The sequence below is a fragment of the Cavia porcellus genome, unplaced genomic scaffold (assembly GCF_034190915.1).
Source record: "Cavia porcellus strain 051 isolate PalLab524CR breed Dunkin Hartley unplaced genomic scaffold, mCavPor4.1 scaffold_1, whole genome shotgun sequence".
NCBI lineage: Eukaryota > Metazoa > Chordata > Mammalia > Rodentia > Caviidae > Cavia > Cavia porcellus.
In genome coordinates this window covers 144,842,982-144,858,234 of record NW_026947484.1, presented here as the reverse complement: position 1 = coordinate 144,858,234, position 15,253 = coordinate 144,842,982, and the positions used below count along the sequence as shown (strand labels likewise).

General features: G+C 43.6%; 2 protein-coding genes across 3 annotated transcripts in view; one reads left to right on the top strand and one right to left on the bottom strand.

The window, feature by feature from the left end:
• Positions 1 to 4,323: 4,323 nt before the first annotated feature.
• On the bottom strand, positions 4,324 to 8,942 carry LOC134477856 (uncharacterized). The gene is made up of 2 exons (XM_063257137.1): positions 7,727 to 8,942; positions 4,324 to 4,461 (listed from the first exon to the last, which is right to left on the bottom strand). Exon 1 carries the CDS (start codon positions 8,940 to 8,942, stop codon positions 8,148 to 8,150), a length of 795 nt encoding a protein of 264 aa, XP_063113207.1. The 3' UTR covers positions 4,324 to 4,461; positions 7,727 to 8,147.
• Positions 8,591 to 15,253, top strand: part of Lmo4 (LIM domain only 4) — a 16,851-nt gene continuing 10,188 nt past the window's right edge. The window contains exons 1-2 of one of the 2 annotated variants that reach the window (XM_063257143.1): positions 8,591 to 8,989; positions 11,762 to 12,000. In XM_063257143.1, coding sequence (XP_063113213.1) covers positions 11,765 to 12,000 — 236 coding nt within the window. In that variant the 5' untranslated portion in view covers positions 8,591 to 8,989; positions 11,762 to 11,764. Of the gene's footprint in view, positions 8,990 to 11,435; positions 11,586 to 11,761; positions 12,001 to 15,253 lie in introns of those variants that run through there. The other variant, XM_003479050.5, reaches the window with a different exon arrangement.

The window sequence follows — 15,253 nt, the reverse complement described above, 5'->3', positions numbered from 1 at the left end:
CCTCAGAGACATCCCAAGGCCAAGACAAGAGTGTGGCCTGAACCCCTTACTCTTTCTGAGGACATGTTTTGGATATGGTTACCTGATGTACACTGTGCCATCCCTCCTACATGATTCTAGCATCCTTTGGCCACATACAATTTGGCTGACATTTGTCAATTTTTTAAAAAAATTATTTCATACCCATTTTCTTCAGCTTGTGACCTCTTTCCCACCGCATAGATTCTCAATGGGAGGAGAGTTCCAGGGCAAGTCCTCCCATGCAAAGCCTAGGAGTAGCCCTTCCCTTCTCCTAGAGAGCAGGCTCATGACCTGAGAAAGCTTGAGGAATCCTACAGTTGGGATGAGGGAGAGATGAATAGGAATGACCGTAAGTCACTTGTCCTTGGCAATCCCATATCAATGCCCTGTTCCTGCTAGGACACCATGGATGAAATTCCTACTTTATAATCTGCATAGATCCTCTGCTTCTAGCTTTTTTCCAGACTGGTCCTCAGGACTTGTGTTGGTTCTAAGAACTCCTGATATCTTTTCATATCGTCCTTTGTGTGTGAGTTAGTTATTTGTGTTTGTCTCTTAATAGATGCACACTCTGACTGCAGTGAGGACACTCTAGCGTTTTGCTCCAGGCTTTAGTGGGAAAAGGCTTTGGACAATAAGGAACAAATAGAATCATTCATAATCGAGGGAAAAGAATAAGGACAAAATACTCTATTTGGCTTTTTTTTTTTAACAACATTTGTTTTAGTTTTCTACTGCTTCATAACAAATTACCATAAATACAGTGGTTTAAAAAAACATCCATGCATTATCTCAGTGCCTCCTTAGGTTAAAAGGTTGGGTAAGGCTGGGTAGCTGGATTCTCTGCACAAGGACTCAAAAGGATGAAAGCAAGGTGTTAGCCGGGATTGCTGTATCAGGTGAAACTCAAGAACCCTTTCTAAGGTCACTGGTGGATGAAAGGGTGTGTGTTTTTAGAGAGGCAGGACTGAGCTCTCCATGTCCTTGCTAGCTGTTGATGGGTAACCAGTCTCGGCTACTAGAGCTGTCCTTAGGCACTTGCTGTGTAGGTTCTGTGCCTATGCAAGGCGGACCTCCACTGGGACCCTCACAACAGTTTGCTTCTGACAGCCCAACAGGACACATCTTCTGTGGCTTTGAATCTTTGATTTCTTCTCTGGCTCCCGGAGCCTCTTTCCAAGGGCTCTCCTCAATAAGTTAGACCCAGCCACAGTCCAGGAGAAGTGCCCCATAGGGCATATATACCACCTGGGATCTTGCAAGGAGGGATCTTGGACAGCATATCTTTGAGGATGCCACACGGAGAAGTATAGAGCTGGGCTCAAAATTATCATGTTTTTAAAGGTGGAAAGTGCAGGACAGCTGGCCAACACCCATAGACAGAGCTATTGTTCTCCTGGGCCTCGCTGGAGAGCAACAGATTTGAGTGTCAATGTGGGAGTTTACTGATATTTTAAAACAGTCGATAACAGTGTTAAATAGGTGCTTTTCTTAAAATTAAGGACACATTCCTTTGTGCAGTTTGGGGTGTTGTCTTTTTTTTTTAAATGGCATAGCCTTTAAAAGCTACATTTTGATTAAGAGACTCACAAAACAAAGTTCCTCTACTCAGAAAGAATTTACTCTCCAGTCATCTAAGCCAGTTATTGCAACCCTCACCCATCTGAAAAAGGGATCATTCTCCAACGCCCATTTGGCAAAATTGAAGCAAACTGTGATAAAACAGTGTCACAGGATCCATGACACCTGCTTTAAAAATAAATCTCCTGGCTTTGTCTTTTCCTTTATTTTCAATAAATGCTCCAGTATTATTGCCACTGCATTAATCTAGCAGCAGGAAACCATTATCCTATGACAACAGTCTCTCCCATTAACATTATCTTTTAATTTTAAGATTGTTTAGATGACTGCTAGAAGCTACTAAATTAAGATAAAATGAAGAAAGAATTATTTTGTTTAAGGCAAGTGTTCAGTCAAGTTACTGTCTCCAATTTTGACTGCTCTAGTAGAAAACACTATTATTTTTTGTATCTGATTACAAAATACGATTTGGATATAAGTTAAAATTTCCAGAAATCAAAACACGCTTTAAATGTCATCTAGGAAATAACTATTAAATTTTAAATTATTATTTATGTTGCTTGCTGTATTACATAGTTATATTAAGAGTTGAAAGTACTGTTATTTTTCTAGGAAACAATTGTTGTAGTAAATAAAACAATAATGAAATCACAATGATGAAAACTCAGTAAAGGAAAGAAGGAACCATTTGTCTAGTCAAGTTTATCCTGAGAAATAATTGAATTTAGAGAATGCGGCAAAAATGCGACACAATAAAAATAAACACAAAACTAAAAAGAAGTTGTGATTATTGGTAATTATTATTCAATGTTCTGACAAAGTTTAAAGTGACATATTAAACAGTATCTTTAAATTTTATACTGAATGTATTACAAGCTTTGTTTTTTCAAATAATGAAGTTTCAAATAATCAACTGTCCGTTATTTTAAAAATTCTTTTATTCTATCAGTTGTATCTGAACACTGGAAGAGACTCTAAAATCTTTCAGTATTTGTTTACTCTGCCTTCTTGTGTTCTAATGGTCTCAAGGCTTCCTTTTTAAAAGGGAGAGACTGAAATTACTGTAAATGAAGATGATATCTAAGTAATTATTGCAGTAGTGATATTGTACATTTAATATTTGAGATCTGTGATTCCCAGCTTTCATGAGTAAACCACACAGGAAAATTAGCAGAAACTGAGTTACTGTTTTAATCTTTTTGGGGAAAAAATGCTTTTGTTGTGAATTACGTTATACTGTTAATGTAGTTCAAGTAGGCCATCAATATGTGTCCTATTTACTGATAGGTGCAAAATAGGTGTGGGAGATCAATCAAAACCCCCTTTCATAAATTATCATGACTTCTAGAAATTATCAAAACTTCAGTGGGGCGTCATACATAGTCTTCCCAGCAATGAGTTATAGTCAATAATTCATTCCCTGACGGAGCTGATAACAGGCAGATATTCTAATAATGTGGTAGGATTTACTACTGGACACAAGCAGTACGTAGGAATTTCAATGCAGTGTTAAATGTTGTCTCAGTGGAGAAAAGTAATAAAAACAGGACAGAGAGAGGCATCTGGGTACACTGCTTGGATGTTTTAACTCTCTAATTAGCACAAGCATGTATAAAGGTAGTGTTGTGTAAGTTTTCATTCTTGTTTTTGAAGCCAATTGTTTCCAGAGTATTGTTCTGTAATGACTTCTCCTGGCCTTATTGTTAGAGAGCACAGCAGATGGCTCTGAAAAAAAGCTGAAAATAAAGTCTATTTCATTCTTCAGTTGTTCTCCCAAATTTGAAAATAGCTTCACTTGAATATTTTTCCTTTTAAAGGAAACTTCCCTGCCTAAAACATCATCATCTTAGACTAAAGGTCTTAAATATATTTTCAGTGATTTCTTATCATACAGAGAAATCGACAAATTTGCTTTCTCTGTCAGAATGTTTTGAAGCTGGAAAAGAAGTGGTGATTCATCAAAAACAATTTTATTATGAAATTTGATTTATGTTGAGAAATATAAATGATGACGTTATAATGTGTACCTCTGTGTGGAGGGAACACATTTTAGTCAATTGAGTTATCCAATTTTATTATTTTAAAAAATCCATATCTGGTTGTTCTTTTTATTCAAAAAAATTTATGGTGCTGTACAGAGCAGAACCGTGTGTTTTTCAAGTATATGGACAGCTATGGATTGTACTCCCCTAATTCCAGCAGGGTCATTCATTTCAATTGGATGAATAAATATTATCATATTTTCATCAACTTCTCTGTGGGCAGAGAAGAACTAGTGTTATACTTTAAAACACATTTTATCGCAAACCTACATAGAGAAAAGGCATAATTATCAATACTATAGTTAACAATAGTTGTGGTTTGGGGCTCTAAAAATTTATGAATTATTAGTCTTTGCTTTACCAAGAGCAGTTAGATGCAACCTAAGGAAGAATGATTTATGTGTTAATGCCTCAGTTTCTCTATCAATAGCGCTCATTTTGTTAGTCTTTAAGGAGAGGAACAGTAATTAAGTTGAAATGGAATAGCTACCTTCTACTGAATTTATAATTTTAACATCTATTCTTAGTAATAACTACCTCAGTCATCTATATATTCTCTTTTGTAACTATAAAAAATTAAATTTATCCATGCCAAGATTTAACTCAACTTTAGTAAGCATTGCTTGTTGATCCTTTAGGCTGATAAATACATAATAATTACACATGTACAGGATACTCTGATAATTTATTTGCAATGACGTTTACAAAATATTATTTGTACTTGAATATTGTTGACAGAATTCAGTCCTAGAGGGGGTGGGGAAAGCTCAGTGGCACAAGCGCCTGCCTTGCAAGCACGAGGTCGTGAGTTCGATCCCTGGTACCGGGAAAAAAAAAAAAAAGAATTCAGTCCTAGAAGTAAGTAGTGTAAGAAGCCAAATAATTTTTCCTAATAAAATCCTTATAAAGAAAACGATCATTTCTTACCATTATATAAAAGTTACCTTGCTTGTTTACACTGGGTCACGGATATGTTTACCTCTTTCACATTTTTGTTTTTCCTTTCTTATTATCTAACATCCTAATGGAACAGAATAACTAAAATCAAACTTTGTATTTTAAATGATATTTTCAATTATAATAAATATCAATAGTGTTTTTTCCTATTATCCATTTCATTTTAATAAAATGAATTTCTTTATTATGATTTGTACATTACCCTCCAAAATAGGAGTTAGAACTTCCTAAATACTGGCTAACTTACATTGGTGAGGTATTTATCAGTCATAATCATTGGGATTTTTGTATTTTAAGTTAAAGAATGTTTCAATAAGGCAACTGCCTATCCTTTTATCACATGAAACATTTAGTGAGATATATCTAAGGGATTTTAGAAATACTAAAAAAGGTAGTCAGTAAATCTAAAGTATGTGATCGATGCTTTGCAGCCAATATACGGTCTCTTGAGATGTCATCTTTTAAAGATATTGAGCTGGAGACCAGGCCTATTCTTAAATGCTACACCTTCCCAGTGAACCTTCTTACTCTCTCTCCCCAGCCAACAACTCTAACACAAAACAATAGCACAGGAGCCAGCTGCTCTTCCTCTCCCTTAGGCTTCCTCTGTTGGTAACTATCACTGTCTCTCCTGTCCACGTTTTTTACACCATCATATTGTCCCAAACTGAAGCTTTTTAGATTCACTTAGAAGAACTTTTTGATTTCAGGGGATCTTTTTGATGGCAGCAATAAAGATGGGCAGATTTTTTTTAAAAGTGTCCTTCCTAAAAAGGCTTCCTTCAAAAACCTTTTTGCATTGACTTTAAAAGGATAAAACATTTTTTCCTGGGAAAGAGCTGGGGCGCTTGTCGGCACAGGTCTGTGTAGAACCTAAGGCTGTTCAAAGGAAATTTTTAGAGAACCGTCACTTGGAGATCACAACAGTGACCGTGACTGAACAACTTGAATGAGCAGAAGGGAAGGTATGGACAAATAATCTGGGGGCAAGTGGGAGGAATGAGGGTTTGACCCGATCAATATGGTTCCTACTTTTAGTCAAAATTCAAGAAAGAAGCCATTTGAGTTTCTCCATTTTCCAAAATACTGCGCTTTTGTTTTTCATTCACCTTTTAAATGAGTAGACTGAATGACGACTATGTGACATCAGCAGAGCTTCCTCATACTCCTAGCCAAAATACATCATTTTGAGCATGGCAATTTTGTATTTTACACCAAGATTAGTACTCGGAGCACATTTGTTTATATTTGTTTGAAGAATAGTGTGATACCAAACTCCTTTACCCATAATGAAATTGTTTTTACAGTTTTTGTGTTTTGGATCAGTGGAAACAAAAGATCCACACTGCTACATCACTCAGGCAGTCACTTTGAGATCACAAGTCTTGCTATCCAGATGAGGAAGGACGGCTGAATGCAAACAGTGCAGAAATAAAGATTACCCAGAGGTGGCGCTGTGGTTAAAGTACACCTGAATTTTGATTACACTGAATGAATTTACTCCCTACCTCTCAGAAGAGAGATGTTAGCCATTATCACTTTTATATTTCTAAAACCACAACATTAGCAAATAAAGCTCTCTGGTAATACATTCCCACCCATGCTAATCTACAGAGACAAGTGTAAAGACCTTACGCCACTCATGATTATAGCCAGAGCATTGAAACCACCTCCTAAAGTTTAGGCCTGCTTTACCCTAGAGATCTATGTTAAAAGTATTATTCATTCTTCTCTCTCTTCTTTCACATTAAAAATACCTGGATCCTTTGGGTAATCATGCAGTGACATCCGAGTACGTTCCTGGCTAAATTTCTAACATTTTAGAATTATAATTTCATTTTAGTGTACATACTTTAGAAAATAACAGTCTATCATAGATCCATGTGTTATTTAAGAAAACTCATTGTTAAAAAGGAAAAATAAAGAGATGAGAAAAGTAAAGCCCAGAGAAGGACATCTACTTGTGCATGACATGTTTTAATGGAATTGTAGTCCACTAAGATTGTGTCGTTCATTTTATTACAAATTATAAATTATCTGAAAATGAACCCAAAGAAGTAAAGTGCAGTATTTGTTTATGGGTTGCTTTTCTTATTTGGTTTGAGTTGTGACTTTCAAGAAGGATTGCATCTTGCAGGTGGCCTTTCTTTAATCATGCCTATCTAAGGCTATTTTCTGTACAGGGTATTTTAATTACTATTATAGTATTAATGATTTTTTACAAAATGTTTTTCATATGTGCACAAGATGAATTGACATTGCAATTTTAAATACAAATCAATAAAATTAATTCATTTGACTTTAACACAGTAGGAATGTAAGGCACTTGAATAAAGGAATATTTTAATTGGTATTTAAAATGTTCTCTGCCTGGTTTTATAAGCAATAGTTATTCTTTCTTTTGCAGCCCTAATTGTGATGAGTTACAGGACAGAAACCTCCACACACTGAAACCATAGATGTCCAACATCTGCATTGTCTTGCTAGATTTTTCTTCAAGTTCCTTTCCTCAATCTAGCAGTATCCTGTGTAACACAATATGAAAACTTGTCCCACAAGGCTGTTTTTTTTTTTTTTAACCTAATGATTCTTAGCCGAAAGGCTTTCCATTTTCATGATAATGTCTAACAGAAAAATCTCTCTGGAAGTTACTAATAATAATCAGACCTAATATTAGCTCAGATTCGAGATTTACTAAATCTAGTTGGCAGAATAAAGTTGAACTGCTAGGTATTCAAACATCTAGGCTGAGTTTGGGCCCTAAAAGAGTCTCTCCAGCCAGCACCCTAAAAGCACTCAACTCGTGATTTGTACTAGAAATGACATTTCTTGCTCTCCAGAGGCTAAGAGATTGCAAGTCGTGCATTTTACTTCCTTCCATGGCTTTTGGAGGGTACCAGAAACTCAGCACTCCTCCTCAACCGTGGGTGAGACAGTTGAGCAGTGCCTTGTCCCTTAAGATTTTGTTGTTGTTAACTTTGAAAATAAGACTGGTGAACCCTTTATCACCCGCAAGTAACAAGTATGTATGAAACGCCTACTCAATTCTTGGTTAATACTCGGGATACGGGGAGGAAAAGGAGGGTAAGCAGGAACACTAGGGTGGGAACTACTACTTCCCTTACCGTCTTTTTTTCTCGCGGAGTAAACTTTCACTAAGGTTCATAAATCTCCAACATCGTGAATTGAAACAAAAACACCTCTCGTGCATGTGCGTGCGCGCCTGTTAAAGTCCACCACCCTGATTCTTCCCAAACAGGAAGAGGTGAAGTTCCCTAAGGGTCTCAGCGAAGGGAGCCTGTCCCAAGGGGCCAGCGGGCGCCAGTCCCCGCCGCCGATGAGGCAGGACGTCCGGGAGCTTCGGTTGTGATCGCGGGTCGCGGGGGCCGCTCCGGGCGGGTCCCGGGCGCCGGGGTCCCCGCTCCCCACCTGCCTCGGGCCCTTCCCCGCGCCTCCCTCTGCCCGCTCCGCCGCCTCGCTCGCTCCCCCGCCCCCCGAGTCTCGTTTCAGTCATCCCTTTGTCCTTCCCCGGATTGGCAGGTTTTATTATTCCGCCTGAACAATCCGGCCGCCCAGTGGCTGAGGGTCGCTGACGTCGGCGGCAGAGCCGGGGAGTAGTTGGGATTTTGCTCTGTCAGTAACACATGTGTACGAGCCGCCGAGGGAGCGAGCGAGCCGGCTAAAGGCCAGCGCCGCCGCCTCCGAGCCGGGCAGCTGCAGCCCGGCCGCGGCGCAGGCTGCAGGAGCGCGTGGGCCCGGCCGGCCGAAGCCCCGACTCCCGGGCGAGCCCGCTGCCGGCCTCGGCACGGGCCCCGCCGCTCCCGGGCTGTTTGTGCAGCCGCTCCCGGCCGGAGGCGCCGGGAGCCGGGCCGAGCCGCCGGCGGAGCAGGGCGAGCGAGCGCGCGGGAGGGAGGAAGGCGGCGGCGGCGGCAGCGGAGGAGGAGGAGCGGGAGGAGCGCGCGGGGGCGGGGGCCGCCGGGCGGGGGCAGATCCAAAGTGAAGCCACATTGCCAAACTTGCAGCAGCGATTGCAGCAGTTGCTGCCGCTGCGCCGCGCCTGAAGCCGCGCCGGGCGGGCCGAGGGCTCCTGCAGCTGCTCGCGCGCAGCCAGAGGCGGAGGACAGGACGAGGACTGAGACTGACACTTCTGCTCCCGGCCGCCTGCCACTTACGCGGGGGCCCCAACCCGCCCCAGAGCCACACGATTAAAAAAAAAAAAAAAAAAAAAGCAGCCTTTAGCCCCCTCCTCCCCTTTCCTGCTTCTGCGAGAACTCCCTCCCTCCTTCCAGCTCCGCCAGCCGAGGCGCCCCTTCCCTGGAAGCCGAGCGGCTGCACTCGCATTCGCCTTCGCTGCCGCCTCACAGTATTGCAATATAGGGGAGAAGCAGGTAAGGGGGCGGCGGAGGAGCCGCGGGCCGGGCTTGGGGAGCGGAAGGGAGCGGGGCCGTTGGGGGGCCGGGGCTGTTTCCTTAGGCTTCTTTTCCTTGACCGTCCCAAATTGCAAGTAAACAATACGTCGCCTTTAGATAATGCGAGAGTCTGAAACTACCGAGGCTGGCCTGCGAGCTAGCGAGGAGAGCAGCCCCGGGCCGCCAGCTTTGTAGCGGTTCCTGCTTACAAAAGGGATCTTGGATACCGGGTTGGTGGGGACCCCTGAGTGGGTGGGGGACATTTCCAGTTCGTAAGGGAGAGGCAGGGGCTGCTTGGAGAAGGATTTTAGTGTGAGAAGTAGTATGTGCGGGGTGGGGGAACAGTCACGACCCCCCAACCTCCTTAAACTCTATTTTTGAAATAGTGGCGGAAAGGATATAAGTAGCCAGGATTCGGTATTCTGGTTCTTTTTAAAAAAAAATTCCTCTTGGCTTGTATGTCTTTTGTTCCAATCCAGGAGAAACCCGGTGAATCACCTAATTAAAATCAAGACATGAATTAAGCATCCATTTTTGTACTACAAATTGCCAGCGCTACGTTTGTCCCTCCCTTGGTCTCCATTAAAAAACACCAGAGACGTTGTTAAAGGGGGGCAGATTTTGCCTCTAGCTGCCACTTCTGCTTTCTATTTCACTGACTATCCCAGGACCTAAATTGCTTGGCTATGTAATTACTAGAGTATAAGCCTATTTAACTTAAAAGCTTTCTTTTTTTTTTTTCCAACTCTAAATGAAACTTGATGAGGGCCCGTCCTTAGTTATCAGGGGAGTCAGTTTCTGGTCAGTCCTCTTGATTCATCTCTTTTAGATTTAATCAGCATTAAGGTATTGCTTGTCCTTAAGAGCTTTAGCTAATGGGGTTACTGGATGCTTTTCTCAGTGTAATGTTTCCTTTTCAAAAAAATATACATATATATTTACCTCTCACCAAAGATGGGGGCGGGGGACCAGCTAGGAATCTCCTCCCCTCTCTCTTTTAAAAAGGAATTCGGAGCGATTAAAAGGTTGTGTGTGTGTGTGTGTGTGTGTGTGTGTGTGTCGTGTGTGTGTCTGGGGGGGGGCAATTTAAAGACCTCGGGCAGGAAATGCAGATTCATTTGGGTTAGGGCTGAAATTGTAACAAAAAGCAATTCCTCGAGTAAATGCATCAGATAAATCAATTTACATAAAGGTATGATGCATTCGGATAAATGCAATGCTAATGGGTTTTAGAGTGGTCCTGTTTCCAAAGTCTCAGGGTTTTGTTACAGCTTAATTGGTGCAGTTCTTTTCTGGTTTATTGTGCGGTCACTGGACACACGTTCCGGGACTCTTTCGGAGGAAATGTGTTTAAAATCAGCCTATTTAAGGAACCTGAGTCCTCGCTTCGTTCCCTCACTCTCGTTCCTTTGCAGCAGCCAAGTTGGGCTGGGGACAGGCAAAGTTCGTCCTCTCCCTTCTGAGGTATCAGCTGAATGTCTTCAGTAGATAGCCAGAAGCCTGGGGGGAGCCCACACTCTCGGCTTACCGAAGACAAAGACAAAACAGGCTGCTTAATTGGCAGTAAATAACTTGATCTTTTTATAGAATAAGTGACTAGAGGAACACTAGGACTTTATTGGACTCAGAATTGGAGGCAACAAATTAATCGGTTTAGGCTAAGCTTTATAAATTGATTCCTATATTATACCCAGTTGCTTCTCTTGTGGCATTCATTAGAAAAGAGTGGAGAGTGTTTCAAAGCAGTTTTTGGTGACCACAGGCAGGGCTGGCTGGAATTTAACTTGTGCATCTCTTAAGAGTGCCTTCTCGCATATTATCTATAGCCTCCCCCACCCCAGCCCCCTTTGGAGTAACAAAGCTTTAGCATTTAAATTGCTGATCAAGGGCAGATTAGTGAGACCAAAGTGGAGAGTGTTTGTATAGGAAGTTAGCAGGCATCCTAAAGTTCAATGATCTATTATGCCTGCCTGTATCCTGAAAACCCAGAGAAAACACTCATTGATCTTCAAAATGAAATGAGATTTGGAACAATAATGGGAGATGGCGGTCAGCACAATGGCATGTGAAAGGTGCTGTTTTAAAATACGAAAAACCAGTTTCACAACTTTCCACACTGCACCCCCCTCCTCGCGCCACCTTGCCTTCCCTCCCACCACCACCACCGCGCTCTCTGTCTCCCCTCGGCGGATCCCTCCCTCCCGTCTTCTCTTTACGAAAACCCAACTGTTTCCAACTTGCGAACCCCTGCTGCACTTCCCAGGGCAGAGCTCGGGAGGGAGCGTGGCGGACCGGCCGCCTGCCCACTCCCTCGGCGGGCTCCGGCCGCAGCGCGGGCCGGGGAGGGGCGGGGTGCGGCGGTGGGTGGGTTTGACCCTCATTTGCTGCAGGCTGCCGCGGGGAGGGGGCGGGGAAGAGGAGGGGCGGGGTGCGGGGCGCCGCGGAGGGAGGAGCGCGCCGCCCAGCCTCGCTCTGGCTCGCGGAGTTTTGACAGTACCGGAGCTGAAATTGTCAGCGGCGGCGAGCGCAGGAAAGTTGAGAGGAGCTCGTGGCCCCAGAACAAAGCTTGAGAAAAGTAAACAGGCGGCTGCTGCCGGCAAGCCTCCCTCCTTCCCTCTCCAGCTCGGCCTCCTTCCCGCAGCTCCGGGGGAGGAGGGGAATGGGCTCGCGCGCTCTCTGGCCGGGAATCACTAACTTTTGCCTCGCTCCTGTTTTGTCTTTCTCTCCCTGTCCCCTTCCCGCCCTGTGCAGACCATGGTGAATCCGGGCAGCAGCTCGCAGCCGCCCCCGGTGACAGCCGGCTCCCTCTCCTGGAAGCGATGCGCAGGTTGCGGGGGCAAGATTGCGGACCGCTTTCTGCTCTATGCCATGGACAGCTACTGGCACAGCCGGTGCCTCAAGTGCTCCTGCTGCCAGGCGCAGCTGGGTGACATCGGCACGTCCTGTTATACCAAGAGCGGCATGATTCTTTGCAGAAATGACTACATTAGGTAAGTTTGCTTGTCTTTCCTCCACGAGATGGGTGAGCAATGCAGTGGCAAAAGCCAAAGGTGACCCGGGAGTTGGGGGAGAAGGGAGCACACCTCTGGGAGTTCATGATAGCCTTCACCTCAGAAACCTGCTGATGGGGGAAATTTAAAGGGTTCAGGAAGCAGCCTATGTTAGTCTTCCAGTATGTGATGCCAAATTAAGGGCAGTGCTATACTAATACAAACTCCTCTCTGATGGGAATGGGCTGTTAGGCGTGTAATGGTTGAGTGTCCTGGACCAAAATTCTTCGTGGTCAGCCTTAACTGGACTTGAGGCTCATAGTAAGCATTTCAAGTGAGAGTGAATCTGCTCTGTTAAGCAAGATAGGGAATGGAGAAACTCAGACAAAAGGTTGACTTAAAAATAAACGTGTAGTTAGCAAGAAATTATTTGTCTGTAGTGGTGGCTAATTATGATATTTACATAAGCACCTATAAGCACCTATAAACTTTTTTGAGTGGAAAGCTGTGACTCATTCTTCATGCTCCTTGTGAAAAATGCTGATTATCCATCAGTTTAAAGACTTGTAATTCTTTTTATAGCAAAATCTAAGAAATAAAAACCTAGTGAAAGTGTTCTCTTGATACTGTTAACTGGAGAGGCTTGGTATGCTCAGTGTTAGTGTGTGGTTTGTGATGTCGAATTTGCAGGTTTTTCATGTGAAGAGTGTTCAGGTTTGGGTTTTTCCGTTGTCCTCATTTGTAGCACTGCCCTTGATCCCTAAAAGAGATTTAGAAAAACAGGCTATAGATTATACTAATCTTGCATTTTAAAGCATTGTATAGGAACATTCATATGTCCATGTAAGCAAGCAATCTTTTTCAACAAGTTTCAGTGCAATTAATGGAAAGAATTCAGAAGGTCAGGTGCCTATAGGATCTTTTCAGGTGAACTCAAGCTACTTAAACTCATTAATTTGAAAGGAGGCATTTGAAGGATTACACATTTAATTTGAGTAAATGGTTTGATAGACTGATGCACATGAATGCTTCTAGGAGGTGTTCTGTTTCAACATCCAGTAATTAAAAAAAAAAAAAAAACCACACGCACAGTGCTGGTACTAGAGAACCACACACTTTCAAGAATTTCATTCTGTTTGCTTTCCTCTTTAAACCTTCTTTCTCATAGGGACTAATAGAAAATTTAATTCTTTCTTCAGCATGGGTAAATCAGCATGGGTAAATGACATATTTTGTTCAAAGTTTAGCTCCATTGTGATTCATCTTACCCTGCGGCTGATACTGCAAAAAAGATCCCAGTACAGTTCAGAGATGACTGGGTATGTTTACCCCAGTGATACCATTAGTGCAAAATGGTGGAGTAAAATGACCTTTGGTTATTCTGATAATGCAGCCTCTATCCACTCTGCTGGCGTCCTCAATCAGTCAAGTTAAAGAAATATAGGAAGGGAGAGGGCTTTTATTTTTAAATTAAGATGGCTGCATTAATTTCACTAAGTGTTCTTGTAGAAGTAAATGTTGGAAAATCAGCAAGAGCATGGGTGTAATGCTTTCTGGTCCTCCTTCCAAGCAATGCCACAAGCTTTGGCAGTATTGTAATTAAATAGAGAGCAAAACTGTGGTAAGAAAGGAAGGTGGGTTGAAGTGGAAAAACTGACAGTGCAGTTAAAATTGGGTGAATGGTATGGTTTGATCTCTCCTAGTGCCTTCCAAAAAAGAAAAGGAAAACAACCTTCACTTCTGACTACCACTAATTAAAAAGAAGATGGGTCCACTTGCATTCCCTGGGGACAAGTTTAGGCAACTGGCTTGCTGGGAATCTAAATCTAGTCCATTCTTTTCCCTGTTCTTGGGGCCAAAATATAAATGTCCATTTAGTGCATGGCAGAAAAGAGGATGTATGCCCAGCCTTGAGCCTTAATTAATATCAGGTCAGTCCACATTCTCACTTTTTGCCTCTTGAGTTTGGGAACTGGAGTTAGGCTTGCTGTTGAGCTAGATGCCTCCTTAAGAAGCCGGGGTCTGTCCAGGACATAAGTTTTACATTGGTACCAAATGGATCAATTTATAGTTTGCTCTGAATTTCCAGTCACCAAGGCCCCCCAGCCCACCAGTGTTCCCTCCTGCTGTCCATCAAGGTGCCCACAGGGTAGGAAGGTAAGGAAGATGCTGCCTAGCTCCTTTTCTTCTTGGGTATCACTTCAAACTCCCCAAGTCCACTTGTTGGCAAAGCCTTCAATTCAGAGTGGAGGGCTGGAGAGTGGAGTAATCTGCTCACTGGGACCACCACAGTTTAAGGGGCTTTTGAACTGTCGTTACTTGGAAGTTGTATATATGTGTTTTAAAGCAATCAAGACTGGCTAAAAATCTGTTGGAGACCCTGGAGAGGCTTGGGGTGGGATGTGGGTAGGAAGGCCAGGGGCGTTTTCCCCCAGTGTTCCCTCTCCGCAGCCAAGTGCCCATTGGGCAAAACTGGGCTTCTGCCTTCTCTCCCTCCTAGATTTCAGATAAAGCGGCTGCCTTGCTGCAGCGAATCCGCACAATTAAAAGCTTTAATTAGTAGCTCCTCCATTTTCTTAGTTCTGATGGGCTTTATCTAATGAGATCTGGTCTCTGGCTTAGATCTGCTCCGAATGATGTGTCCGCAACGAATGAGAACTGCGTTGCAAACAAAACATTTAATTAACAAAATTGGCCTCTAAGAGAGAGGGGGGGGGAAGGCTGCGGGGGGAGGGGATGGAGAGGAGGGGGAGGATGTATTTAAAGGGGCCAATGCCTGTCCCTAGTCCCCTCCCCTTACAAAAGTCCACGCACCTTGAAACTTGACCCCACCTACCACTCCGGACTCTTCAGCTCTCCACCCCAAAGCTACCAAGTAGCTTCAGAAACTCGGGTTTCCCTTCCTCCAACCTTTCCTCCACCCCCACCTGGGGCCTGAAAATCAGATCGGGAAGTGCAGCAGAGAAGGAAGTTTGGGGACCACATCTGGATGTGTGGGATGGACTCCTGGGTTTGCAGGACCAGGAGGACCAGGAAACGCTGTGCAAGCCTCCAGAGATCCGCAGCCAGAGAGGCCCAGGCCGGCGGCATCGGCCCGCGAGGGGGCGAGCGCAGGGCGGCAGCCCGAGCGGTGGCGCTTCCCCGGCTCCGCTCGGGTGGTTCACGTGGCGCCCACAGCCGCAATGAGCTTGGCGCGGCGGCCCGGGGTGGGGTGGGGGAATCTTGGTGGCAGAGGGTGTGTTTGGGCAGGGGG